The sequence below is a fragment of the Centrocercus urophasianus genome, unplaced genomic scaffold (assembly GCF_019232065.1).
Source record: "Centrocercus urophasianus isolate 14NV4802_14NV808 unplaced genomic scaffold, USGS_Curo_1.0 seq_43, whole genome shotgun sequence".
In the NCBI taxonomy this organism is placed as follows: domain Eukaryota; kingdom Metazoa; phylum Chordata; class Aves; order Galliformes; family Phasianidae; genus Centrocercus; species Centrocercus urophasianus.
This window is the reverse complement of record NW_024885011.1, coordinates 1,989,152-2,016,163: the sequence shown is the minus strand read 5'-3', so window position 1 is coordinate 2,016,163 and position 27,012 is coordinate 1,989,152. Positions and strand designations below refer to the sequence as shown.

Below are 27,012 nucleotides of genomic sequence, written 5' to 3'. Positions count from 1 at the left end.
CCCTATTTACCTTTAGCTGTGATGTTTTTCTAATGTCCCGTTTTCCCCCTTTGTGTTCTCTGCAATAGATGCACTCATTTGAAAGGGAAAGGTGGGAGAGATGCTGACCCTGAGGGAATGTGTTGCAGCTGTTACAGGTTTAACAGCTGTAGAACTCGCAGATCGTTGTAACTCATGCAGATGTTTGTTACTGGACTATTGATGATCCTTTAGCAGCAGGACTGGATGGATTCAGTGACCCCTGGGGTGCTGGTAGGGCTGCAGCTGCCTCGCTGCTCTGCAGGGCTGTGAGTGCATCTCGTCCAGCTTGGGCTGCGTGTGTCCCTGTGAAGGAAACACCAAAGTGACCCCGGCAATCCTCAGCTATGGGGGAAGGCTGGAGTTACCGTGTGGTGCAGCAGCACTGCTCTTGTTTTGCTGTACCACTGCTGATGGTTTGCCTGGCAGGGGAGCACAGACTGCTGACGGTGGGACTGCGCTGCGCCGAGTGGTGACAGAACCAACATAAGCCTCTGCCTGGGAGCGGCGCAGCATCTGATCTCAGGTCTCATCATTGATGGCCTTCATTTCAGTGCGAGTTTTTTCCTTATTCAGGTTCTGAAGCTGGGTGGGTTCCGCGGAGCAGCGGGGAGCCCTGAGAGCCCTGCCTTTGGGCTGCTGAGTGGGCAGAGGGGTTCAGCCTTGGGTTTGGAGTTGGCCTTGTTTGCTGTGCCTGCTGGTTCGTGCTGCAGCCTCCATCCGAGCGCTGCTTCAAGCACAGCCCCAAATCCAGTGCACCTCAGCAAGTTTGCTGATGACACCAAGCTGAGTGGTGCGGTTGACACGGTGGAAGGAAGGGGTGCCATTCAGAGGGACGTCAGTAGGTTGGGCCTGGGTGAACCTGATGAGGTTCCACACAGCAAAGTGCAAGGTTTTGCACTTGGGCCGGAGGAATCCCAGGCATCCATAGAGACTGGAAGAAGCAGTTCTTGTGAGCAGCCCTGCAGAGAAGGACCTGGGGGTCCTGATGGGTGAAAAGCTGAACATGAGCCAGCAGTGCGCTACTGCAGCTCAGAAATGGGATCCTGGGCTCCATCAGAAGCGGTGTGGCCAGCAGGGACACGGAGGTGATTGTCCCTCTCTACTCTGCTCTTGTGAGGCCCCATCTGCAGCACTGCGTCCAGATCTGGAGCCCCCAGTGTAAGACAGACAGGGAGCTGTTGGAGAGGGTCCGGAGGAGCCACAAAGATGATCAGGGGGCTGCAGAAGACAGGCTGAGGGAGCTGGGCTTGTTCAGCCTGGAGAAAAGAAGGCTGCGGGGTGACCTCATGGCAGCCTTCAGTACCTAAAGGGAGCCTACAAACAGGAGGGGAATCAACTCTTGGAAAGGGGAGATAACAGCAGGATGAGGGGAAATGGTTTGAATTAAGGGAGGGCAGATTGAGGTTGGATGTGAGGGGGAAGTTCTTTGCTATGAGAGTGGTGAGGCGCTGGAACAGCTGCCCAGAGAGGCTGTGATGCCCCGTCCATCCCTGGAGGTGTTCAAGGCCAGGTTGGATGGGGCCCTGGGCTGCTGTGAAATGTGGAGGTTGGTGGCCCTGCGTGTGGCGGGGGGTTGGAGCTTCGTGATCCCTGAGCTCCCTTCCAACCCCGGCCATCCCGTGAACCCCGCCGGCCCTCAGCTCCGCTCGCAGTTCCCGTTTCCCCATCGGGGCGGCGCGGAGCTCAGCGCTGCCCCCCGCCGGCTCCTCCCCTCAGCCCCGCCCGCTCAGCGCAGGGCCGCAGCCGCCATGGCCGCGCTGCACGCCAAGGCCGGCGGACCTCCGCAGATCCCCGATACCCGGCGGGAGCTGGCCGAGCTGGTGAAGCGCAAACAGGAGCTGGCGGTGAGCTGGGCGCGGAGCGGGGCGGGGAGGCGGCGGGGCGGACGGGCGGTGAACGGCGATGAACGGCGGTCGCGGCCGTCGCCGTGCGGCGGGGCCCGGCCCGCTCAGCGCTTTGCCCGGCAGGAGACGCTGGCCAACCTGGAGCGGCAGATCTACGCGTTCGAAGGCAGCTACCTGGAGGACACGCAGATGTACGGCAACATCATCCGCGGATGGGACCGTTACCTCACCAACCAGAAGTACGGACCAACCTCCCCTCCCTTCCCCAACCGCCTTCCAACCCCCCCCCCCGGGGCGGGCCGCCCCCCCCCCCCCCAGTCCTCCTCCATCCTCCTCTCTCCTTTGCAGGAACTCCAACAGCAAAAACGACCGCAGGAACCGCAAGTTTAAGGAGGCTGAGCGGCTCTTCAGCAAATCCTCGGTCACTTCTGCAGCGGTGAGTGCTGCAGGGACACCCCCCCCTCCCCCCCCCATAACCCTGCACATCTCATCAACTTCCAACCCCCTGCTCACATTGCTCCTTTTCGACCATTCTGTGATTCCGTGACACCCCCACGGGGCTGAGTTCCCACAGACATCTGTTAAGCAACATCCCTGCTGTCATTAACTGCCCATGTCGTCTTTCCAGGCTGTCAGTGCGTTAGCTGGAGTTCAGGATCAGCTCATTGAGAAGCGTAAGTCACCTTTTCCTTTCTTCCTCCGTTGGCAGAATTGGGAAGAATTAAACTTCTCCTCACAGCTCGGCCCCATCTTCGCTTCACTGGGCTCTGCTGTCTGCTCTGAATGGAGAAACAAGGACTGAAGCGATGCATTTCAGTGCCTGTGTCTCTCCATCAGTTGCACGTGGCTGTGGGAGACGATGAGAGCTCCAATTCTGGAGGCTGCAGACCTTTCCTTCTGCTGTCGCCATAACTTCTGAAAGAGTGATCAGGCACTGCAATGGGCTGCCCAGGGAGGTGATGGAGTCACCAACCCTGGAGGTGTTCAAGGAACATTTGGATGTTGTGTTGAGCAACGTGGTTTAGTGAGAACTGTAGATGGTAGATGGCTGGGCTGGGTGGTGCTGTGGTTCTTTTCCAGCCTTGGTGATTCTATGATTGTATAACTCTGGGTTCACCGTGTGCTGATCAGGTGCTGCGTTTCCAGTTCTTGGCACCAGAAACTTCAGTTTCTGTAGTGTTTGTAGTTCTTCTCCCCGACTCTTTGCAGGAGCAGCCTGAGATGTGAAGTGTGGGGACGTAACCACTGGGCTGCTCTGCTTCTCATCCCATTGCAGGTGAACCGGGCAGCGGGACGGAAAGCGACACCTCTCCAGACTTCCACAATCAGGAGAATGAACCCAGCCAGGAGGATGCTGAGGAGCTGGATGGATCTGTGCAGGGGGTGAAACCCCAAAAAGCCGCTTCCTCCACTTCTGGGAGCCACCACAGCAGCCACAAAAAACGGAAGAACAAAAATCGGCACAGGTCAGTGGCACCAGCAGCCTTCTAGTAGCGCACTGGGAATGGTTAGCTCTTGTTGAACGGGCTTAATTATGTGAAGGGAGCTGATAAGTTGAGAGCATAACAAAGTGTTCAGGTCGTTTGGTGACATCACTTGCTTGGAAGCTGTGTGCAGCCTGTGCTCCTGCTGTGTCAGGGAGGGGAAGGCATGAGAGGCAGCTCAACAGTCAGCACAGGGTACTCACAGCTCAGAGACGGTGGTGTTTTTGACCAGGCCTTGTCGGTTCTTTTCTCTTTCAAGCAGAATAAAGCTGTCTTCCCTGCAGTAGAGGAAGATTACAGTCCTGGTCTCCTGTGATTGTTCCTTGGTTTCTACAGAGCCAAGGAAGATAGGAATGTCACTGCTTTCTCTGGAGAAGGAGGATGGGAAAACAACTTAGAGTGTTTTGGGGGCTGCTGACTCTCAGTGTCTTTACTACATTTTCTACTCCAAACCTTTTCTGTTGTCATGTCCCAGAGTCGTTTGATTACAGCGTGTACAAGTTGCTTTATCACACAGACCACTAGTTTTTGTTATTAAACTGCCCTGAAATTCACGTGAAACAGCTCTCCTGAACTCTTTATGATTGAATTTAGGCGACCACTTCTACCCCTTAAGGCGTGCCTTCAAGGCACAGTGGGCTGAAGGCCCAGAAATTGGGAATCATTGAATTCCAGAGCTGCTTTCCCTGGCTCAGTGTAACCTGCACATTAGGTATCATTACTGAGCTGGTTGGCTTTGGATCCGGGTGGAGGTTCCTCTTTGAGGAGCCTTCCCATTCAATTGCAAATGTTTTAAATAGCAGCGATAGATGTCACAGAGACTGCTGGGAAAAGGTCTGAGAGACACCGAGGTAGGTACAGTGCCTGCAAACTAATTAACTACTGCTTCTTCTTAGTTAGGTTTTCTGTCATTAGCATTTTTAATTGCTAGGTCAGGATTTTCTTCCCGCAGCAGCCTTCATCAGGCACACATCCCAAAGTGTTGGATGTCCTTTTTGGTTCCTCCTGAGCTAGGAACCAGAAGCAGTTCAGAAGTGTTTTTTAGCCTGCAGACAGTTGGGAGGAAGGCCAGAAGTAGCAGAGTACATCTCTAAACCACTTCAGAGAAGCAGTCTGTACAACTGAGGTACAGCATGAGAGCAGATTACAGAGCACTGCTGAGCACTTAGATGGAGCACGAAGCAATCTGCTGCAGGACAGTGGGGGCCGGTGCAAATGCCATAAATAATATAAACTCTTTTGCTCCATTACATAACCCAAACTGTAGTGATGAGAGTTAGGAAGAAACTGCCCTACTGCAAGCTTGTGTGGCTTTGGGCTTTCTTCTGCATGCCTTCCTGTGAAGCAGCTGATACGGGCTACTGTTGGAGACAGAATATTGGACATGAGGAGCCCTGGTCTGCACTGGTATGGCAATTCTTATCATCCTAAGAGATGCATCCAAGTACAGAAAGGATTTTGCAGATATTGTGTAATGCTTAACAAGGCCAGGTAGTGGAAAGTAATTACGTTGGTCTGCAATGCAAACTGTTAGAAGTTGTGATTGCTGCTAACGACTGTCCCCTAAATTTCAGCAGAAGAGCCCAAATGATCTTCAAGGTTTGAACCAAACAAAAGCCAGTCTCAATCTTTTTAATGGCACAGCTCATTCAGAAGCTCTTTCATTTCCAGCATGCGTTTGAGTTCTGCTCACCTGTTCCTGAAGGACTGGGAGGTGCTGGGAATGGATGCTCTGAAGGTGCACTGACTCCACGTAGCTCCAGTTTTTCTCACTCTTGTGCCACCAGTGGCAGCGAGGAGAGTTGGATTCAGATTGAGCAGAGCTTGTGTGAATAGCTGGTTTAATTCCTGACAATTAAAGCAGGAGATCACGTGGCAGTGTTTTATTGAAGCCACCCTCTGTTCCCTCAGACCACAGAAGGCCCAGATGATGATTCTCATGGCTAAAAAGTGTTTCAGGGGAAAACAGCCCTCCTTCCTTTTAGAGACCCAGTGCTGAGAAGCGCCAAGCAGAGCAGTGAGCTTTGGGGCAGAGCGCAGTGCCATCAGTGCTGGGTGCTGACAGGTGGGGTGGGAATGCAGCAAGCCATGGTTGGACTTGAGAGCTCCCAAAGGGATGTTTGGGTGCAAGGGGAGTGGGGCGTGCATTGAGGGAGCATCGAGCGCCTGCGTGGCCACGCAGCTTCATGGTTGTCTCCACCTCTGCCTGAACAAGCTTTGCTTTGCTCAGTAATCCAGCCAAAGCCACTGCTTCCTGACCACCCGTTGGGTTCTGTGAGCAAATCCATGCTTTGATCTGTGAGCTCTGCAGCCCTCAGCACGCAGCACTCCCTGCGTAACACCGCTCCTAACACCTCCATCCCCACCATCCACCTGGGGCTGGGGCTCTGTCAGATCTGCAGTGCTTCTTATGTTGTTGTTGTTGTGCCCCGTTCTGGTTCAAGAACCTTCAAGTTACCTTTTGGAACTTTGTGGCATTTTGAACACTGGCTTTCATTTGTTTATTTACTTATTTATTTGTAGTATTCTCGCTAGGGTGGCTAATCGACTAATTTATTTAATTCGTTAGTGTATTAATTTCTATTGCTTTCTTCCTTTCAAATGCTGCCCCTCAGCCCGTCTGGCATGTTTGATTATGACTTTGAGTAAGTTTGACTTGAATTAGTACTTGTGCTGTGTTGTTAGTGTGTAGACACCAATGTGCCTTTTGAGACCTTTCTAACCCATAGTTTATCTGTTTAATTGTAGGTATGTATATTAGGTTAGGCTGGGAAGTTTTTTTAAAAAACAGAAAAGCGTGATGGAGGTAACATTTTATTTAATAACTTCAGCAAAATTAAATTAACTTCACTCTCCTTGACCTCTCTGTTCCGTTTTTTAAGTAGATCAACTCTTTAACTTAAACGTGTCGTTTAAAAACTGATTCTTCTGGCTTTGCTTCTGAAGGAGATCAGTGTAGATTTGGTTGTTTCCTTCTGGACATCCATAACCAACTCCGTACCTCTGTCTCCTGTAATCCCTGCCATCTTAAACTCCTCTCTCTGTCCCTAGTAAATAACCCTTGCCACTATGTCTGGATAATTACCTGTGGCATAGTTACACATCTAACAATGAACGTAGAGCATGCGTGTGTAACAGTATTTCCTTGTGCTGCACAACTTCCCTGTGATTTTTATTAACTCTTTTCCTGAATGGAACGCAATATGCATTGTGGCAAAGAACAAAGAATCCACTCTCCTTCTCTTTGCTGTTCTCTTGTAATGTTGGGACAGTGATTTGGCTCAGCCCAATCGAGAATGTGGATTGAATTAACCGAATAGCCTTTGTCGTAGCCTGTGCCATATTCAGTAGCTGGTTCTTTGCAACCTACTGTTTGTGTCGTGTATTGAAATGGACGTTTCTCTTATCTTTCCAACCACAGGATTGATCTCAAGTTAAACAAAAAGCCGAGAGCTGTAAGTATCAGTGCTCTGTCATTGTTTTTGTTGCTCATCCTGGAAAGCCTCCTCTGCCGTGATAGGAGATGTTGTTTGTTGTGCTTGGGGAATGTGTAGGGATGAAGTGTAAGCGTTGTCTTCCAGATTTGATAGTGAATAAGCCCAGGTGGGCTCATTACGGAGCAAGGTTGCACTTCAGGCGTGTGCACGTGCATCTTTCTGTTCTGTCATGAAGTGCACCAATAAAAGCACCTGGTTTGGGCTGAAAACAAATCTCTTTTCTCTTTTGCCTTCAGCTCATGGCGTGTAGAATGAGAGAAGGCAAGGAATCCCAGCTCTGCCAGCAGAGGTGGAAGTAGAAAGGTCTTAACGTGTCCATCTTCTGTCTCTGCAGGACTACTAGACACATCAGTGCTGAAGATTCTGGGATCCGGTCCTACATGAATCCCCACCAAGAATAACTCCAGTCATCTGAACGAGCACAGTGGCAGCTCTCTGGCCACGTGTGTGCAGAAGGGAGCCATCCACTCTAACCAACTCAAGGGGGAGAAAGCCTTGGACATGTCTTTGCATCATTTTTAGACACCCTGACTGACAGGAGATGAAGGTGTAGTAGTAGTAGTCCTCAATTCCTGGCTATTCTGTGCTTCCAGCTCAGTCAGGAGCTTCCTTCAATTGGCTGATCTTACTGCTGCCTCTGTAAAACCGTGGGGAGGCATTTCCTTTCCTGCTGGAATAGGGCTGTGATTCACTGTGTCCCATCCACGCTGTAAGACTTAGGTTCCTTTTGTTACTGAGACGTAGCTTTGTGGTTTTGTTTGTTTCTTTGTTGTTTTGTTTTGTTTTTTTTTAAACCAAAGTGCATCGTTAATAAATGGGCTTCTGGTTTGTTTTAATGCCTGTAGAGAGGAAGGCTCTTCGTTCTGTGGAACAGCTCAGTTTGGTTTGTAGGTAAGCAGAGAACAAAGCGGCCATCCAGTTTCTCTGACTTTTCTTTTGAATGCCATCCCCTGAAGTTGGCACAGTGCTTTTAGACGCAGAGGAGGCTGGAGCTCAGAGCCACCTTGCTCTCTGCTATCTTTTGACATTGGGTAGATTCTCTTTTTAATACAAACTTCCCTCATTTGTACATAAACAATAAAAGTCACATTCGTCTCTCTTCCCGTGTTCTGTTCAGTCAAAATTTTGTCTCCCGGTGCTTTTTATTCTCCATCAGCTTTGTGGGGAGTTTGCTGCAGCTCCTCCACTTTCACATAGCAGCTGCTTTCGTCCCATGACCCTTTGGAGGAATCATTTGTGCTCGCTCTCCTGCGGTAGACATAACATGGAGTGCTTGAAAGGATTGCCAGGCATTAATCTCCAGCCATGTTCAACTAATCCTGCATCAAGGTAGGGCTTGGATGGCAGGCAGTCCTCAGTGCTGCTGGCGGCGTGCCTGCAGATAAGGGATGAGCAATTTGGATTGCAGCTGGGAAAGCACGCAGAGGGGTGAATGTTTGGTGCTTTTCACAGTGGCCGAGTCAAGATAGCAGTGTGGAAAGCAGCTGTGCCTTTCCCAAGGTGGGGTATTGCCAGTTTCCTGTGCTGGGATGCTTTTGCTTGCTTAAACAGTTCGGAGGGAGAGAGAGTGCTGTGTAAAAAGTTGTAGCACTTGCCTTACAGCCTTCCATGTACTTCTATGTGCACTTGTTACAGCGGAGCCTGAATTCTGCTCTGCTGCACTTCTCCTTTCCTGGGGTCCTGCATTGCAGCTCCTTGTGGCAGCAGCAGCGACCATCTCCCCTGTGCAACCCTGCCATGCAGGACCTACAGGTGAAGGTGAACACAGGAGAACAGTTCCCCCTTGTTTTCTCGTTAGGGAATGGAGGCAGCTCTGTGTTTGCTCCTGGTGGTTCCTGCCTTAGCCCACAGCAGTGTGTGCTGGTGCTGCTGCTCGGCCACAGGGAGCTGCTGGGACAGAGTGGCTTTAATGGGAGAGCAGTAAAGCTGCCCTACTTTTTTGTGTTTAAATTTATTCCTCTTAAGAGGTAAAAGAGAGAGGAATAGAAGATGTAGGAAATAGCATAAAGTCCTAACAGGGCCTGCTTTGCTATAGCTGTGGAAAAAAAGACATCTTAGCTGATGGTTTCTGACTACTTGACCTTGGTACAGAAGCTGCTTTTCTCTGGTGCTCTTTTTCCCTGGTGCTGCTGTTCCAAAGCAAGGTTTGTAAAGGCCTGACTTCGAGGGGTCCGTGCTGCACCTCTGACCTCAGGGACAGCGTTGGACCTTTTGGGCTGGAAAGTCTCCCCTGCAGAGAAACAGCAAAAGGGTTTCATGTCACACAGGGAGCCTCACGTGCCAGAGATTTTATGGCAAAGCGTCCGTTGGCTCTGCGTCCCTGCAATATGGACTGGGGGTGCTGCAACCTTCCCCAGCAGTGCTTGTCCCTGAGGGAAAGGGACAAACAGACTCAGTCGGTTCTGATTGAGGAGATGGCTGCCCATCACGGTGTTCAAGGAGCCCCGTCCCGTCCTGCTGCAGCTTTCAGGCTGAGAAACCACGGTGTCCACTGGGGTCTGCTCCAGCAGAGGGAGCAGAACTGCGCGTCCCAGAGCAAAAGCTGTCGGCAGTGACAGCGCTGCAGCATCAGCTCCCTCGAGGTGCTGTTGTAATGGGAGTTTGAGTCTGCTCAGTTTGAGCACAGCAGCACTGCCACCTGCACCAGGGGGTGTGTGGCAGAGCCTGGGCCAGGCTGGCATCGCCTGAACCTTCCCCTCTATTTCTTGAGACCTTTATTTCTCTTCCTGCACAGCTGGAGGGTGTAAAGCTCCCCAAGCCAGGACAGCTGACCTTGAACCTGGCTGCCCAGGCTTTACCTCAATGCCAATGAAAGCCAAATACAGTTACAATAAAGTCCTTTTATTGCTTGCAGAAGATGAATCCTGAGCAAAGAGCGGTGGTGGCCCAGCAGCCACTGTCCTTATGGTGACTGAAGGTAGAGCAGAAGTACCCCTAATCCCTGGCACAGCCTCCTCAGCAAGAGGATTAGGCAGGCATTTAGCAATCCTGAGCAACGGGCTGAAGGCATAGCAGCAGGCAGGAGGAGCAGCAGCCTCCACAGCCTTGTCCAGCAGCTCTCCCTGCACCTCCTGCCCGAGTTGAGCTGGGCTGCACTGCCAGGTAAGTGGGCACAGCAATGGGGGAGGAGGGCTGCTCGCCCTCCTGTTGGCAGGGCTGGGAGCATCCTGCAGCCACTGCCTGTCCTGGGATCTGCAGCACGTCTCCATTCCAATCCCTGTCTGCAGGATCCCCATGAGGAAGCAGCACAGCCCAGGGAGGCCGTGGTGGAGGCAGCTCCTGCGTTCTGGGTGCTGGCAGCTCCTGTCCCTTTCCAGGACAGCTCTGCAGGGGCTGCAGTGGCTCTGGAGGCTGTTGTGGGTTGGTGCTATGGGGCTCCCTCACTATGGGACTGCATGCATGTGTGGGCTTCGCATTGTTGTAGTATTGCAACCGGGTTCATTGGGCAGGAGGTTGTGAAGAGCCCTGGGGATGTGGGGTCTTTGCTCCCCCTTCAGACCCTGTCATCCTCAGTGGGTCCCACTGCACTGTGCTCTCCCTCAGTACCTTCTGATGTGCTACACAAGCTGCTGGGACATCACCTTCCAGTTTGCTGAAGAGGTAAAGCCTCCCCCCACCAAGCACCCCCCAGTGCCCTCAGGGGCTCTCCAGCAGCGGGGACTCATGGTGACGCGGTGCTGGGTGGCAGAAGGGTCCATATGGGCACCACACAATGGGGTTCAGTCCACGGTGCCTTCCAGCTGCTGGGGGTGGACCATGACAGTGAGGGGGGAGAGGAAGAGGAGGACGGATCGGCTGCTGCTGTGCTGGAGCCTGAGCAGACAGGTGGGTGCTGAGGGGCAGGTGAGACCCTGGTGCCAGCTCAGGTGAAGCAGAGCTGTGGTGCCTGGGCAGTGCTGGAGCTGCAGCGGCTGCGTGATGCCAACGAGGCCACAGTGGGGAGGTTGGAGGCACTGGAGGATGATGTCCGCTTCCTCTGCACCGAGCTGGGGGCTGAGAAACTGCTGTGGAGCAGTCGGTTCTTGGAGCTGCTGCGGGAGCAGCAAGAGCTGCGGCAACGGGTGGGTACCCCTGCAGGGTCCTCAGGATCTCAAGGATCCCCTTGCTCCCCCTCCCCCCCAATACAGTCACTCATACCCTGTTCCAGCTGCTGCAGAGGGACAGCAGAGACAGCCTTGAGCTGCTGGGAGAAGCCGAGATGCTGAATGAGAATGAAGGACAGGATCCTGCAGGTAGAGCTGGGGCCGTGAGGTTGCAGCAGGGGAACAAGGAGCTGGTGTTTGGGGAAGGGGCTCCCAGCCCCTGCACATTGCCAAAGGGCTCTGCTGCATGGAGCAACACTGTCAGCTCATCCCATGCCCAGGCAGCTTCTGGAAGCCTGCGGTTCTGTGCCAGGCAGGAGCTGTAAGTGCCACTGAGAGCTGGGTACCAGGGGCTTGCTCAACCCAGAGCTGGGACAGTGCAGTCCTCTCACGTTTCCACGTCCCTGTATGTGCCCATCTCATCAGCCTCATCTGATAGCATTTGGTGCCAGCCGGGCCCTGCCCAGCCCTGCCTTGCCCAGCCCATTTAGCAGAACTGCAGCCATTTCCCAAAAACACAAAACTGCCAGGAGGCAGCTTGCAGTGAGCCAGCTCCCCATGCACTTGGAGATGGGGTCCTGGCTGTGGCTCTTACTGCAGCCAGTGCTGTGCTGGAACACGGTGCTACAAGTTGTCCTCATGCTCAGTGCAGAAACCTGGGAGCCAAGCACCACTCAAGGCCACCCACTGCCTCCTGCTCTGCCCCAGGGCAAGTCACTGCTGTGTCCACAGCAATGGCAGTGCTCCCTGGGGACCCAGCCAGCATCCTCCTCAGCTGTTGCAACGCTTCGGGAGTGTCCCGGAACAAGGATTGTGGTCACTGAAAGTTCCCACCATCACCTTTCACGAGCTGGAGGAGCTGTGGCAACGGAGGGATTGCAAAACCCAAGCACTGCCCCATTTACTTCCTTCTTGGATGAATACATCCCCTCCATCAGCATCTTCCCACATGTGTTGCAACTCTGACAGGCCCCTGGTGGAGGGACGCATGGGGAACAGCTCAGGATGGGAGGTGGGATTTGTTCCAGTATGAGCACAGAGCAGTCAACACCAACCCACCTCCCCCAGAGCAGTGGGGGCTGCACGCCCTCAGCCTCTCTTCTGCTGATAAGAAATAAAGGATGGCTGCTTCCTGCAGGTCTCATTTATTCAGCATGATGCCTGCAGCTCCTGGTGCCCAGCCCTGCCCCAGGCCCTCACTGCAGCCCAACACGTGGCAGCAGCCAGCACTGTGCTGAGCACCAGGTGCATTTGTGCTGCAGCCGTGATTCACTAACGGAAATGTTCACTGTGGATGTGCAGATAGGCTCGTGTTGCTCAAAGGAGCGTGTGGCAGCAGCATTTCCTGCCGCCCTGCAGATAATCCTGCCTTCTGAGCAGCCTATGCAAACCAGCTGCTCCTCAGCTGCTCTCTCTGCAGCTCCAGCCCCATGCTCAGCCCTTCCTTGTAGGTACAGCACCAGGGCCACCACCAGCTGCTACTGAGCTTGGCAGTGGTGGAGCCAGGCGTGCCCAGCTCTGAGCAGCTCCCAACAGGTGCCAGCTAAAGGGGAATGCAACTATCTGGGCTGGGCAGGAGAAAACTCCATGTTTCTTCTGCCTTCTCTCCAGCTGCCGCTTGCTGCGATATGGAGTTTGTGCCTGGCATCAGCACAGAACTGTGCCTTGGCACGTGGCTGAAGGTCAGCCCAAGTGTGTATGACCCTGTCCTACAGCCAGAACTGGCGTCCAGCCCCACAGCTTCTGTGGGCATAGTTCCATGCCAGCACCAGACTTGTTTGCTGCTGCTTGTCGATTAACCCTGTGTCACTGCGTAACAGCTGCCACCAACCCAGTCCTGCACTGTGCCCCACTGCAGCCCCTGCTTCCCAGGGCACTGCATGCAGGGACTGCTCCTCCTGACGTGCCCATGCAGTGCCCACACCTCAGGGAACTGATGCAATGCAAATAGCAGTAGCCTGACTCATCCTGCATTGACCTGGCTCCTGCCTCGTGCTTGAAATGGGACAGCCCCACTCTTCTTAGAATTGCCAGAAGCAGGGGCCCTGTAAGCTACTCACTCCCAGGACTGCTGCAGCAAAACTCAGCCACAAACTGGTCAACTTCTGCAAGAAGAAAAGCAGCATCCAAGCTAAGCACCCCAGGCCAGCACACCTGCAGGTGTGGGCGCAGCACAGCCTCTCCACTGCCTGCTCTGTGCCCCTGGCCCAGCTATGGGTGAAGCTCTACAGCACAGCTACCCTCTGCTTCTTCCCCCCAGGCTGAGCCAGAGCTGCTCCCAGGCTGCAGAAACCTTTCCCCTGGGCCACTACACCATGCAAATCCTCCTGACCTATTGCTTCAGCAGACACTGCATTTACTCCAAAACATTTGTGCAATGCAGGCCTTCAGGGGAGGCAGCCAGAGGAAGCACAGGGCAGCCTCTTGCTCCTGCTCTGCAGCTTCCCTGTGGGATGACGCTGGCTGCTGCTCCCCTCTGTGCTGCCACAGGGCAGAGCTCCATGCTGCTCTCAGGGAACTTTGCTTGAGGAGCTGCTGGGGTGGAGAAAGCATTTCTGCCACTCTGATGCAGCTCCCTAAAGGAAAAAATGTCACTTGCAAACCCTGGCCTTGAGGAGCACAAGGCCCAGAGGAGCACTGTAAAGCAGCATGGCTGGAGGGTGAGCACTGGCAGGAGCCTGCAGGCAGCACCCACAGCTTCACTTCTCTCCCATCTCACAGCAGCAGCCTCTCTCCAGCTGAGGCATCTCTGCTTGCTTCCTGCCTTGCTTTCTCCCTCTACCCTTCATGCTGGAATTGCTTCCTTGTAGCACAGCCTGCCCCACACAGCTAGGAGCACCTGCCCCTTTCCCATGGCCCCGGCTGGAGGCTGAGGTCAGATTCCTGCCTCAAAAGATGTACAGAAATCTCAGAGCTGAGCCAGCCACAGCCTGGAAATCCTCCTGCAGAAGAGAGCCGGGCAGCTCAGAGGGCAATTCAGCGAGGAGAGCTGGGGGCACAGCAGGCAGAGCCTCCAGGACCAGGCTGCACTTCACACAGAGGTAAGGTGGCAATGCAGCAGGCTCTGCCCCAACCTCTGCCACAGCACCGTGCTCCTCTTCAGTACTCCGAAGAAAGGGCAAGTTAAGATATCCTGCTGCACTGACTTCCAAAGGAGGGCTCTTCCCCTTCCTTTCATTGCACAGAGGAAGCAAAGCCTTGATGATGTTTAGCTACCTCTACACCTATTTCTAGCACTGCTGGGAAGAGAAAGAGACAGCTCTCCTCTAAGCACCACAGCACAGCCCCTCGGCCTACTCTATTTCACATCAAAGGAGATTTTCCTGCCCTGGCCTCTCCCTGGCACGGTCACCCCATTAAAGTACAGACAGCTTCCCCACAGGGTGCTGCAGCTGATCTCCTCGGCTGCATTTAATTTACGAGCAAGCTGACAAGAAGATTTAACCTATTTAGATGGACAAGAAATAATGCAGCCACTGCAGTCGTGACAGGTCCTCCCCTGCAGAGCACCAGGAAGCAGTGAGCCACAGGATGTGCTGGCAATCCCTCAGCAACAGCAGAGCCCAGAGCTGGGCACACCGTGTGCCCTAAGTCACACTCAGCCAAGTATCTCCGACTACAGCAGCAGATGCAGGTCCCACTACAACAAACAGAAGTCCTCACCAGGTTCAGAGCTGACACATCACTTGGTTCACCCATCACCAAGGTCCTGGACACATGCAGTGCACCATGAGCTTCCTTAGGCTTCACACAACAGCCTCCAAAGGAGTCCTCTGCAACAGATAAGTCACCTTTCACGTAGTGATTCACTTCAAAAACCAGGAGCAACTGCTTTCCTTGCCTTTTTATGAACTCAAAATAACATTGGATTAAATTAAGAGCATGGCCTTTATTAAAGGCAATAAAAAAAACCATGCCAAGTCACATAATACGCTGCACTACAGTACAGCAGGTAGCAGATGCACCTGAAACAGGCACTTCATACCCTTATGCACTTCCTTTGAGCTCTAACAAAGCTACAGAGCAAAGTTTGATGTGGCAGCTGCACCTGGCTCAGCTGTGCTGTATAACTGTACAACGTGTGCATTTGTTTCCATACTCTGCCACAGAACTGCTGCACGACCCACACGTTCCCCCAGAAGGATCAGGAATGCGTGACCCCCATCACCTGAGACACCCAACCACAGCACAGCTGTCACACCAACAAGTGAGATGCCCTCACACCACCACACTGCAGCCTCGTGGCACCTTAATGACCACTGCATCCCCTGCACAGTGGGTTCACTTCAGTAACTGGATGTGTTACCTACTAAAGCAGTTTAAGACCTACCATCTTAGATCAATTAACAACATCCAGCCACTGCTGCTGCTGTTAGATTCCATGCAGAGGTCTGAGAGCATCAGAGGAACCCCAGAGAGGCAGGATAACCTCTTCCAAAAAGCCAGCAGAGCCCAAAGTTCAACTCAGCAGTATTTATTTACATAACACGGGTTCTTACTTCGCCACGGCTTCCACACAGCTGCCTCCACTCAGTACATAACCTACACACTGCATAATGATACACAAAGTTCAGTAACACGTCAGCTTCGGAGCAGGAATCGTTAGCCTTCCGACTGCAGGAGTCTATCAGCACTCTGCCAGGAAAACAAAACACACCACGCCAAGTAACACAGTGGCTGAGTCAAGGATAGCACTAATGAACAACAGCATCAAGCATCAAGTTGTTGGACAATAACATTAAAAACCATTTCTTTTTCTTTTTCCTGTAATTTACAAATACGCGAAGTATCAGGTTACTTAAAATTAAGAAGCATTTTGCTTACTAACATGAAACATTACTAATTTGTAATGTATCATCATTAACCAGGTATACAGGTTTCTGTGTCCCTGTGGTTTTTACGGCACATGGTGCCTGTTTGGGTAGGTCACTCCTTGGACAGAGGGAAGGTGGGTAATAGACAAAACCATTCCTCAGCTTTCCACTGTATTCCACTCTCCCCTTGATGATCTGCCACTCGACAGCCTTGCTTTAACCACGAGATGGACGTACTTAAAAAAAACCCAACACACAAAACACAGATACAATGTGCATCAACAAATCAACTGCTTCTGGCCTGCAGTGCAGGAAACATCCCTGCACCGTAACACAGTGAAATTCCAGGACCAGAACCAATTACTACAGCAATCGGTTTTTTTTTTTTTTTGCATATTTAAAATCTATTACAGTATCTACAATTAAAAAAAACAAAACCACACAACTTCTTAGAGGAAGAAGGAATGAAAGGGGAACAGCCTTACCAAGTAAGTCTCATTCTACATTTCTGGATGCTGTTAGAGTCTGACAAAGCTGAAGGGGACAGGAAAATATCAGTGAGAAGGAAGACGAAGCAACAGCTTTGAAAAGTATTAAGGAGTCCTCAGGAACAGTATTGGCAGCAGCTGTTTTACTGAATGCTCAAAACTATTGCTGTCTGAAGACAAAAGGCACTGTATCATAAATCCTCTTTGTCAGTGTTACACAGATAGCCAAAGATAGGATACCAGGCAAGGACAATCTGTAGAGAAGCCTCAACAGCACGGCCATCCACATCCTGACAACTAACTGCCTTCTCCAGCAAACACAGCTCACTGCAGCTTCGGAGCAGCGTCGGGTCTTCCTTCCTTTCTCAGGATGAATTCTATTCCTAGCCCCCAGTGCTTCTAGGAGCTGAGCAGCTTGCTGAGCACTTGTGGTGTATATCATAGAACTGCCTCAGCTCAGGGAGGCGAGCTGAAGTGGGAGGGGTATCACTAAACAAGTGCACCAATAAAGTCAAATCTAAGACAGCTAAACCTAACTTCACGTTGGATTGATAACTTAGCAAAGAGCTAGGAACAGCCTCGACAACACATTTCAGTCCTCAGAAATGAGCCTCACACAACTAGAGATCGTATGTTTCACATACATGTTTTTGTTTCACAAGCCTCACAGAATCCTCCCTCTGCATGCCTGCTAACAACCCAAGCCAAAACAAAGCTTGAGCTAGCGGGAGGAACGAGGCCATACACAGTTTTGAACTGCAGGAATTTAGGGTGTGCCTAACTCACCATGTAAATCCCATAGGAAAGATCTGCTCTGAAACAGCAGCCTTTTCTCCTGTCCTGCACCTAGATTCTCTTCAGCATCCTTTGAGGATGACAGGGACCATAACCTACTCTCACATCTTTAAGAGGGACACAGTCATGACCAGACCAGAAATCGCTGTGAACATGCCACCTCTGGTATCCAGCCTCCAGCTGGGACTTGCAGGGAACAAAGAGGAGCCCTCGAATGGCAGCTACAGAGTGCAAACACTGCCCACAAGCTTAGCATGCTGGCTACCCTTGGCATCTGCTTCATATACCTGGGTTCTGGGATTTGTAGGTTAAGATCTCTGCGGCAAGCTTTTGGGGATCCAAAAGCTGAGGGAAACGGCTCATCACAGCATCAACTAAATGGGGATGGAATATGCCACACAGCTTGACATGAACATTGGCCCTCTCCTCTGCAAACTGATCAGAGACACTCCACTGGCAGGAATCACCATACGTTGGCCCTGGGGCTCTCTGCACTGAGTGAGGATCTCGCACGCTGGTAGATCTCACCTGGGGAGGAGGCATCTGGTAGGGCTCAGACCAGTACTCACGAGAATGAAGCGAAGGAAGAGAAGGGGCACTGTACTCACTGGGGAGACTGTACTGCCCAGCATTAGCTGGATGGACAGGTACCCCATAGCCTGAGAAAGAATGAGGTGGCCCTGAGTGAGGTATCTCAGGGTTATACTGCAAGAAGCTAGCACCAGAGGCAGAAGATTTATGGGAACCATGCTTGTAAGAGACCAGACCGTTTTGCTCTAAGCTGGGAGAGTGTGGGTAGACTGGTCTCTGCCTACCACAGGAGCAGACTGTCACCTGCTCGGCATGGGAGTGATCACAGTGACTGGTAGATCTGTAAGGCCACATGTCAGACATTTGGTTCTCCAGAGACCCAATGCCTGAGTCAAGATGCTCCTGAGAGATGTAAGACAGAGAGTCCATATGAGGATGCTGGTACCTTTCAGAGGACCTGTGGCTCCCACTGTTAGCAGGAGCACTGCCTGACACACAGCCTTTGATCTGAAGTGGAACATCATTGGGCTTTGTTTTATGTGTCAAGCTTTTCCTCTCTGCAGAGATCTTCTGCAAAGAGCTTTTATCACTCTCTGTAGACCCAGAGCACAAGAGCTCTGCCTGGGAGCCCCTTTTGCCCTTTTTCTCCTCCTTGACAGCACTGGTACTTCTGGTAGGAGACAATCTTGCATTGGCACGGAGTTCATCAGCTAATGAGCGCTGGGGTTGATTGATCCTTTCAGGGTGGTAGAATTTACACTTAATTCCATAAGTACATTTCTTCCCTGCAAGGAAAAAAAGCATAGATAGCAAGGAATGACAGCTGAATTTTACCAAACGCACGAGTTACACTTGTATAGGGACTGAAGTTTTGAGGTTCAGAAGGCAAATCTTACCATAAGGGCACTGCTGCTTCTTGTGTTCTGGCACCACAGGTTTCTTTCTCAGAAAGTTATCCAGGCTGGGGCCATGCCGCCCCAATGGATCATCTGGAGGCATAAACCTAAAAACCATTAAAAAAAAAAAATAGATATCTTAATCAGGAACAGCTCGCTTTCTGGGTCAGGGTTTCACTTCTTGTAGAAGTCTCCCATTTCACCAAGCATTAAAAGTTATGAGCCCTAAAAAACTTTCCCATTTCACTGCTTATCACCTGGTACAGACTGGCAAGAAGTGCTTCTCTTCAGGCACAGAAGAGGTTTTGTGCTGTGCTGCTGACTAAAAGCAGCACTTGGGGCTGGGCCTGCCAATGACAGCGCTGGGAGGAAATCAAGCACTAGAGCTTTCCCAAGAACTCCTCCAGAGCAGAGCTCCTACCTGCAAACCACGTGCAGCTATTGAGTCCAGTTCTTCATACCTTATACAGCCAGGGAGGAGTTCCTCCTGTCTCTCTTCCTTCTACAGAAGTATCTATGGGATTGTTTTCTCCCATTCTCTACCACCCTTTTCCCTTTTTCACGCCTCGTTACCCTCGCTGCGGGAACATACTTGTCATTAACAAAGGAATACATCAGCAGACGCTCCTCAATGAATTTCTTCCACTCAGGACGTTCATTCTGCAGGTCCCGATAAGTATCATTAGAAACCACGATGCCATCAGACTCGTGTGCCAGTTTCACAATGAATCGATCATCGTAGCAGACAACACGTTTGCCCCCAACCCGTCTGGAAGGAGTGAAGACCAAAATCTTCTTCTTTTCCAGGTCACGGAGAATGTACTGATCTACAACAAGCACAACTGTCACCACATCACAAATGTGCACAGCCCAAAAGGTCTTCCCACCCATAAGGTAACATTGTAAAGAACAAAATGCACGCCAACTCGTTTCTTTGCAACCCTCCCCTCTTTTTTCATACTATCTTTTGAGTCTATCAGAGGTGGATTCCCACCTGGGAACACTCAGGAACATGAGGCTATTGAAACACAGGGTGTCCCATCCAAATCCTGCATACAAGGTACTGATTTGCATTTAAGACTGGCATATTTTATAGTAACACTGTGTGCACACGTTACTTTTGAGTAGGTTTACTTGGAAATCTCAGCTCCTCATAAGCTGAGAGCAAACTTCCTTCTATTTGAAGAAACCTGACTGTACTCCTATTGAGGTTTTACTTCTAGTGCATCGAAACTCTGTACTTTCTAGTGTCAAACATGTTAGTCAAATATAGCATAAAGGTGTTTCCCTGAAAGGAGAATTCAAATCATGAAGGACAAGTTAAGCAGAGCAGTATTACATTCTTTGTTCTCTGAATTATTCCAACTGATCCAGGCAAGAACTTGCTTAAGGGAGAATTTAATGACTTTAAATCTCACTGGTCAGCACAGCTTATTGGATCTCCTACTGCTCAGATCTTCCATTCATAAGTTAATTACTAACTACCCAGAACTTTGCAAGCTCATTAAGCGACAAAGCAATAAGCCTGAAAAGCTGCTCTTGGCTTTCATATTTCCACACCTGTTATAAGTACATCTGGTCGTGGCTGTTCCTTCCTCCAAGACGGCACAAACACTGTAATATCCTTGTGTCCCCTGTCCCAAAACCACTGCACAGCCAGAAGGATTCCTCTGCAGGAGAACACCTCTTTATTTCCATGGCTGCAGTGAAGAAGAAAATAAAGGATTTCAATATTCAGGTGATGCACAGATCAGTGAGGCAACAGATTAAGCAAACAGATTCAGCAATTAAAACAACCTTCAGCGTTGGAGCAGTAAGAATCAGTATTACATGCTGATCTCAAGGAAGAGCACCAGGTTTTACCATTGCTTTTAGCACCTCAGTACACCAACAAACAGCCAAGTTTTCAGTGGCAAGAACAAAGCAGCTGTAACTGCTCCTTTGAAGCAGGGCCTTTTGCTTCAGCTCTTTATTTTTAGCCCTGAGTACAACGTGATCTTGAACTTCCTTTGTCCTTTTCTGCTAGCGTGTGCCAACGGCCAAGCCAGGGCAAACTGCACTTCCACAAAGGGATCTGCTTACGAAGCTGCTTTGATAACTTAGGGAAAACACACCATTTTGTGCACTCTTACCCCAGTGACATCAGCACTGAGGCAGGATGCCTCTTCAGTTGCTGATGCTTCATGCAAATAGCACATTTGCATGAAATATCAACATTTCCCTTCACCGGTGCTCAATGTCCCAAGAGCACTTGGCAGCTAAGAAACAAAGTTTAGCAACAGCGTCAGAAACCACCTACAATATTAAAAGCTGCTTCATTATTCATTACTCCATATCAGTAAGTTTGCAGAACCTCTATGAGGAAACTACCAGTTGTGTTCTATCAGTGCCACTATTTACAGTGTTATCAGCTTTGCTGTTGATAATGGCTCTGGCAGACTTTCAATGTCTCCCTGTTGCAGCCTGATTTGTCATTCTGGGGATCTAAGCCTGCATTTTGTAGTGACACCAAGACATGTTTTATTATATTGAAGATAAGTGGTGTCAAGCCACAAGATTGAACAGCAAATTAGGGGCATTTGTGAGAAATGTTTGTTAATCTTTACTTTTGTAAGCAAAGTGTCTTGTGTGGACTTGCACAGGACACAGCTGTGTTGCTGTGCCTCTGGATTTGTATTGAGCTCTGTAGCCAAAGGCACCTTAGAAACAGGCCCACAGCTCCAGGGCACAGCTGGATCAGTGCTGAAAGCTGCACACAAGCTTAATCAAACACATCCTGTCTATCACAGAGGGACACCAACTCCAAGACACTTACAGCCCAGTGCATTATACAGAACACAAAGCAAACACCACAGCTAGACGTTGTCTGAATGCACACAGGGCCTCACAGGTGAGGCAGAGAAAGATGAATATAAGCACTGTGAGGTACAAGACAGCCTCCTGTAGCACATGGAGCCCAGCAGGTTGTACACAGGCTCACAGCAGGGTGAATGTTCTGTAATCAGGAAAGATGCCCCCAGATGTGGAGACTTGAGAGCCAGTGGGTGAACACATCCCCAGAGAGCACAACAAGGGAGACAGTGCAAAAAATCAAACCTGGGCAAGCAAAGCTGAAGCACAGGTCACATGAAATGGCTGAAGCATCTTCACACAATGCCAGAGAGAAAAGGAAAGAAGACAGGGAAGGTTGAGCAGATGCCCCAACACCTCACACAACACAGCAGTGTTGCTGAGCTCATGCCCAGTCCTCAAAGTCACAAGCTTAAGTGTTTAACCCTGTACTAATTTGCTGACACATTTAAGCTTCTCCCCCCTTTCTGAAACACCAAACTTCTTAGGCCATCATGAAAAAAAGCAATATTAAAAGGAATGAAAACTAAAAGCTGTATGCATTCGGATAGAAATAAACCTATTATCTTATTAATGGATTAAAAACATTCAAGATTTCCCAGGTCTAGCAATAAGTACTGCTTCATTGTAAAGCAATTATGAATCTAGCATTATTTTCCAACTGTCATCACATTGTGCTGTACTATATCAAAGCAAGTCCACCAGGCTTCTTAAATATAACCCAGATTTGTTTTGCATATGTAAAAAGCCACTTCCTAGCTGAATAAGGTTAGTGTTTTTTCCCCCTCACCCACCTCTACAGCAATCAAATCCAACAGTTTCTGTTTTCTAGAGGACTTGAAAAGTCAAACCCAGCCAAGCCTGCATGCTCTAGTTCCAGCAAGCCACCTTTCTCGGAAGCTATTAAGAGAACTGAAGAGTTGTTCCAGATGAACTATTCCAGAAGAACTATGCATTTAATAAGAGAGCACACACCTAAAGAGACACTTATCTCCATTAAGAATCCCAAGTTACAGAAAGGTTAGCATTAACAATCACAGGAAAGATTAGCTAGAACTCTGCCAGTATCAGACTGCTTTCGCTATAGACAGACACAGGTTAACATCCTCTGCTTATTTCTCATTTATGAGCCCCTGCTACCGCCCTAGAGCCTACAGCCAGGCTGATCTGATTTGGCAGCAGCCAAGAAAAAATTCCCTTAGAAGGAAGTAAAAGCTAATTTCCACTATGATTTGCATATGTTTGTCAAGAGCTGTTCAGGGAGGCCGCTGTACACACTGCAAATGAATCAGCAGGGAACATCACACACCATCAATACAGGAAGTTTCAGAATGGAATTCCCCTTCTAGCAAGTTGCTTAAAAAAAAAGAAAAGCCAGACCGCGTTTCTCATGTCAAACTCTGTCCTGTTGCCACTGTTATTACTGCCTGGTCTGCCTGAGTCACATCTGCTGTAATCTGCTGCACTTTATGGGGTAACTCTCATGGGTAAGAGGTTCCTCATTCAATCAATGCAACCAATGCTGTTGTTTAAGCCTACCTACTTAACTAAGGTAAACTCCACCACAAGAATCACACGGATCAGCTCCACATCTCAGGTAACAGCACAGCTGCTGGGCACAGGACTCTCCTGAAGACTCCAAAGTTAAATATTTTATTCTGCTGACAACAGAGTGGGGCCAGGGAGCATCATGTTTGCATGGGGACTTGGAGGCTCTGTCAGCTGGGCACACAGCAGATCGTACCCCACCTTTTCTCACTTCTATTCTTAGAACTGCCAGCCATGGCTCAGTGAAAACCACACCTGCAAACAAGTCTCCATTCAGCACTTTCACCTTAGGAAGAAGTCTACAATGACATACACAACAGCTATGTGCACTCATTTCTTTTAATAAGCAAGCACGTGTACACAAACATGCATTACAAGACCTATTAAACTAAAACAGTGAAGAAGTGCTTCTTAACCACGGAGCCCAACTTCAAAATCTGGTGCGTTAAGCTAATGGCACCCATTTGTGTGCAGCTGAGGAAAATTCAACATCTAGAGCTGGGGTGGTGGCAAGCAACTCCCATCATAAGGGAAGGAGAATCAGTGTGGACATTGAACTGAAAAGTGCCCAGTGCAAGGATACTTGTGCCCCATGACTATTAGGATTCCTGTAAGCCCAAATTATTGTCAGACAACTCCAGTGGCCTTCCTACATTGTCTGATAGAAACTGCTCGACCAACACCAGAACATCCAACATGCTGAAGATGGGCTGCAGCCCTGCCTTGCTATCACAGCTGTCAGAAGCAGCAGAATTGGCCACTCTTTAGCAGAGTGGCCCATTCCAAACTCAAGCATCTTCCACAATGCACGAAAATACCTGACTCCCAGTCTGGAGACTGGCCTCCAACGCCAGAGACAGAATCATATTAAAGCCTTTTCTAATTAACCCCATAATTAGGTATTGAGCAACTCAGTGCTACAGAAGCTTATATAAAACTATTAGGTAAGAGGACAATGTATCTTCAGTTATCCTCCTCAGCAGCTACAGGAGGGAAGGAAACTTTGTTTCCCCATGAAGCACATCCGCTACTGGCAGAATAGGTACTGACCACAGTAAGAGCTGGTAGAGACCACAAGTAGAAGGAGCCATCTGGGCCGTCACCCTCAAGAAATAGCTACACACACTGGTGATGTACATTGGAAAATATTACCAGCCACCACCAGAACATCCAGTTGTAGTTTTTTGTGAAAAACCCTGAGTTTTTCAGACCCCAGGCTGTTAGATCATGGCACGCCTCACAGCTACAGAAGTAGAGAAAATCAAAACCTCACAGGAGCACTTAAGGGTCACATTAAGCACAAACTACCCCAGAAGGGCCTATTCTCAAGCCCCAGACACACCTCATTGCCACGTTGCTTCCATCAATAACAATGGGCTTCAGGTTATCACTCTCCTTCTCCTCCAGAGGTGGCACAGGTGCAGGAGTCTTGTTGGCAGCTCCTCCTCGAGGGACCAAAGGAGCTTCCTTGGTCTCCTGAGGGGTCTCTGTGGGCTCTCGCTCAGCCGGGCCATGCTTCACCAGCTCCCCGAGGACAGTGTTGGTATCAGCATTCAGACCAAGCTTCTGGAGTACAACGTAGATCTCCTCGGAGGAGTAGCCCAGCTTGCGGAAGAAGTCCACCTTCAGCTGCATCTCAAGGCTGTCGGGGGGCTCCTGTGTGGGGCTCCCCACGGGCTCCATGCCCAGCACAGCAGGCCCAACGCCCTCCTCACGGCTCAGAGTCCGGCCCAGGCTGAGGTAACCACTCTCACATGGATCTCTGGAGCTCATCCTCTCCTCCAGCCGACTGAACTGCTGTCTGAACACTGGGAACGCCTCACGCCAGCCGGGGCAGCCCAGCAGGGAGGACAAGCTGCCCGCACTCATGGCTACCCTCAGCTGTCTCTTGGCCTTCACTCGCACTCCAGACCTGCGGGCCGAAACGACGGCGTTAGGGGCGATACGGCACAGCCCGTAGGGCCTCTCTCTCCTTCCCCAACCCCGGCCTTCAGCCCTCCCTAGAGCCCCCCACCCTCCGCAGGACCCCCGCCCCGAATCCAGCCCAACCCTTACCGGCCTCCCACCGCACAGCCACCGCAGCATCTCCATGGGGCCGGAGCGGGCCGGGCGGCGGCCCCGCTTTATACCGGGGCAGCGCTGCGCCAACGCGGAAGGGCAGAGAGGGGGAGGGCGGAGCGGCGGCCGCTTCCCGATCCGCCCCGTGCCACGCCCGGCCGCGGCCCTGAGGCGGAGCGGGGTGGGGAGGCGGCGCGGCCTGCTGCGGCCTAACGCGCGGCCTAACGCACAACCCGGTCCGCGGCTTCGCGTGGGTCCTGCTGCCGCCTGCTGCGGCCTAACGTGCGGCCTAACGCACAGCCCGGCCCGCGGCCTCGCGTGCGGCCCGCTGCGGCCTGCTGCGCCCCCTGCCCCAACCGCCTCCCCCGGCCCCTTCGGTTCCCTTTGGTCTCTTTCCAGCTCCCCTCCCCCACCCCCCCCGCCGAGTGCCTCCTCGCAGAATAACCACTGGGTGTAGAGACAGGTCCTCTTCTGCAAACACCTGGCTTTTATGCAAATCGTGTTGCAATAAAGGCAGATGTGCCCTGACAAGTGAGTTCATAAGGGAAATTTGTTCCTGCTTCCTGCTCTGCTGCAAGGGCCGTTGTTTACTCTCGATTTTGTGATCTGATGCTGGGCTGTGCGTGGTGCGGGAGGCCCACTGAGCCCCGGAGCCAAGCCCTGGGTGAGCACACGTCGGCACACCCCGCAGAAACGCGTGGAGCTGCTGGTTCTTCAGATGGCTTTCCAGCTTGTTCTTGCCTGCTGCTCTTCTGAGGTTAAAACCACTAAAAGACATGATTCGGAATGACTGCAGCCCTGGCTTTTTTTCTACTTCCTCCCACCAGCTCAGGTGAGGTGCAGCTGCGGCGTTAGAGGCAGATGTCGGGTGCTGTGCTGGGTGCTTGCTGAGGGAGCACCCACCTGACCTGCGGCATTACACCTGCTGAAACTCAGCACCATAAAGACCAGACTTTGACCTATGAGCTGTCATGAAGCACTTCAGCACACTTCAGTCCACAGAAAACCCAAAACTAGAAAAGGAGAGAAACAGGATTGAGGGAGACGGAAACGAAGTGACGAGTTGTAAAGCTGTAGCCAGCTTTAAGCAAAAGGAATGTGTGAATCATGGAATCGCTAGGGTTGGAAAAGACCTCTAAGATCACCAAGTCCAATCCCAACCCATCCTCACCCTAACCACATCCCTCAGTGCCACATCCCCGTGGTTCTGGAACACCTCCAGGCGCAGTGATCCACCACTCCCTGGGCAGCCTGTGCCAATGCATCACCACTCTTATGAGAATAAATATTTTGTAATATCCAGCCTTTTTCCCCAGTCACAACTTGAGCCACCACCTGTCATCCTACCACTGTTAACCGGGAGCAGAGGCTGACCCCCCTTGCCACAACCTCTTTTCAGGTCATTGTAGGGAGTGACAAGATAGCCTTGAGCCTCCTCTTCTCCAGATTGAACCACCCCAGTTCTCTCAGCCACTCCTCATAAGCCCCATGCTCCAGACTCATCACAGTTTTGTTGCCCTTCTCTGGACAAGCTCCAGGGCCTCAATGTCTTTCACGTAATGAAGGGCCCCAAACTGTTCAGCCACAATGTACAGCCACAAGGCCTATCAGCGAAGGTGCTCCATGTATTTTTATGTCCTTTACGAGCTGCACCTCCAGCAGCTGAGGCATGGGCACAGCACTGTTGACACTGCAGTCACCTGACGGACAGGTGCTGCAGGGTTATTCAGGGCTGGCAGCAGCGGTGCTGGCCATAGTGGCCCATCCTGGCCGGAGGTGGCCATCCCGTAGAGTGCCTACATGCCACATTGGGCACACAGGGCTGTCTGGCATGGGTTTGTCATGCCAAGCTGCTGCTTTGACCCTGATGTGATGCAGGTAGCCGTGACTCAGCCGGCAGAGGCTTATCAAACCAGGCTTCTGAAGGAGATAAGAGCACCCAGCAGCAAATAGGACTGATACCGGCTGTTTGTTAGAACCACTAGATGGACCATTTGTAACTACGGGAATTGAGCTAACATTTCACAACGTGCAAAAATTGTTCCACTCTGACTTCTGATTAATCACTCCTAAACAATTAAATGTAGGTAGTTGCAAATTTGCT

At 51.0% G+C, this 27,012-nt stretch overlaps 2 protein-coding genes across 7 annotated transcripts; one reads left to right on the top strand and one right to left on the bottom strand.

The window, feature by feature from the left end:
• The first annotated feature begins 1,751 nt into the window (after positions 1 to 1,751).
• On the top strand, positions 1,752 to 7,945 carry MEAF6 (MYST/Esa1 associated factor 6). Of its 5 annotated transcripts, XR_006171296.1 has the most exons (8): positions 1,752 to 1,865; positions 1,989 to 2,104; positions 2,214 to 2,301; positions 2,494 to 2,539; positions 3,142 to 3,331; positions 6,098 to 6,155; positions 6,771 to 6,804; positions 7,181 to 7,945. XR_006171296.1 is itself a non-coding variant. In XM_042834110.1 (7 exons), the coding sequence occupies exons 1-7, from the start codon at positions 1,770 to 1,772 to the stop codon at positions 7,187 to 7,189; spliced, it is 579 nt and encodes a 192-aa protein (XP_042690044.1). In that variant the 5' UTR covers positions 1,752 to 1,769; the 3' UTR covers positions 7,190 to 7,945. The 5 variants fall into 5 exon arrangements, 3 of the variants coding, with proteins under 3 accessions (XP_042690044.1, XP_042690045.1, XP_042690043.1); XM_042834110.1 differs by lacking the exon at positions 6,098 to 6,155; XR_006171295.1 differs by lacking the exon at positions 7,181 to 7,945 and having other exon boundaries at positions 3,142 to 6,155; positions 6,771 to 6,805.
• A 5,984-nt stretch (positions 7,946 to 13,929) lies between these two features.
• ZC3H12A (zinc finger CCCH-type containing 12A) lies at positions 13,930 to 25,010 on the bottom strand. Of its 2 annotated transcripts, XM_042834089.1 has the most exons (8): positions 24,906 to 25,010; positions 24,193 to 24,762; positions 20,013 to 20,152; positions 19,045 to 19,279; positions 18,453 to 18,559; positions 18,002 to 18,341; positions 15,428 to 15,563; positions 13,930 to 14,701 (listed from the first exon to the last, which is right to left on the bottom strand). In XM_042834089.1, the coding sequence occupies exons 2-8, from the start codon at positions 24,717 to 24,719 to the stop codon at positions 14,675 to 14,677; spliced, it is 1,512 nt and encodes a 503-aa protein (XP_042690023.1). In that variant the 5' UTR covers positions 24,720 to 24,762; positions 24,906 to 25,010; the 3' UTR covers positions 13,930 to 14,674. The 2 variants fall into 2 exon arrangements, with proteins under 2 accessions (XP_042690023.1, XP_042690022.1); XM_042834088.1 differs by lacking the exon at positions 13,930 to 14,701 and having other exon boundaries at positions 15,387 to 18,341.
• Between the last annotated feature and the right edge of the window lie 2,002 nt (positions 25,011 to 27,012).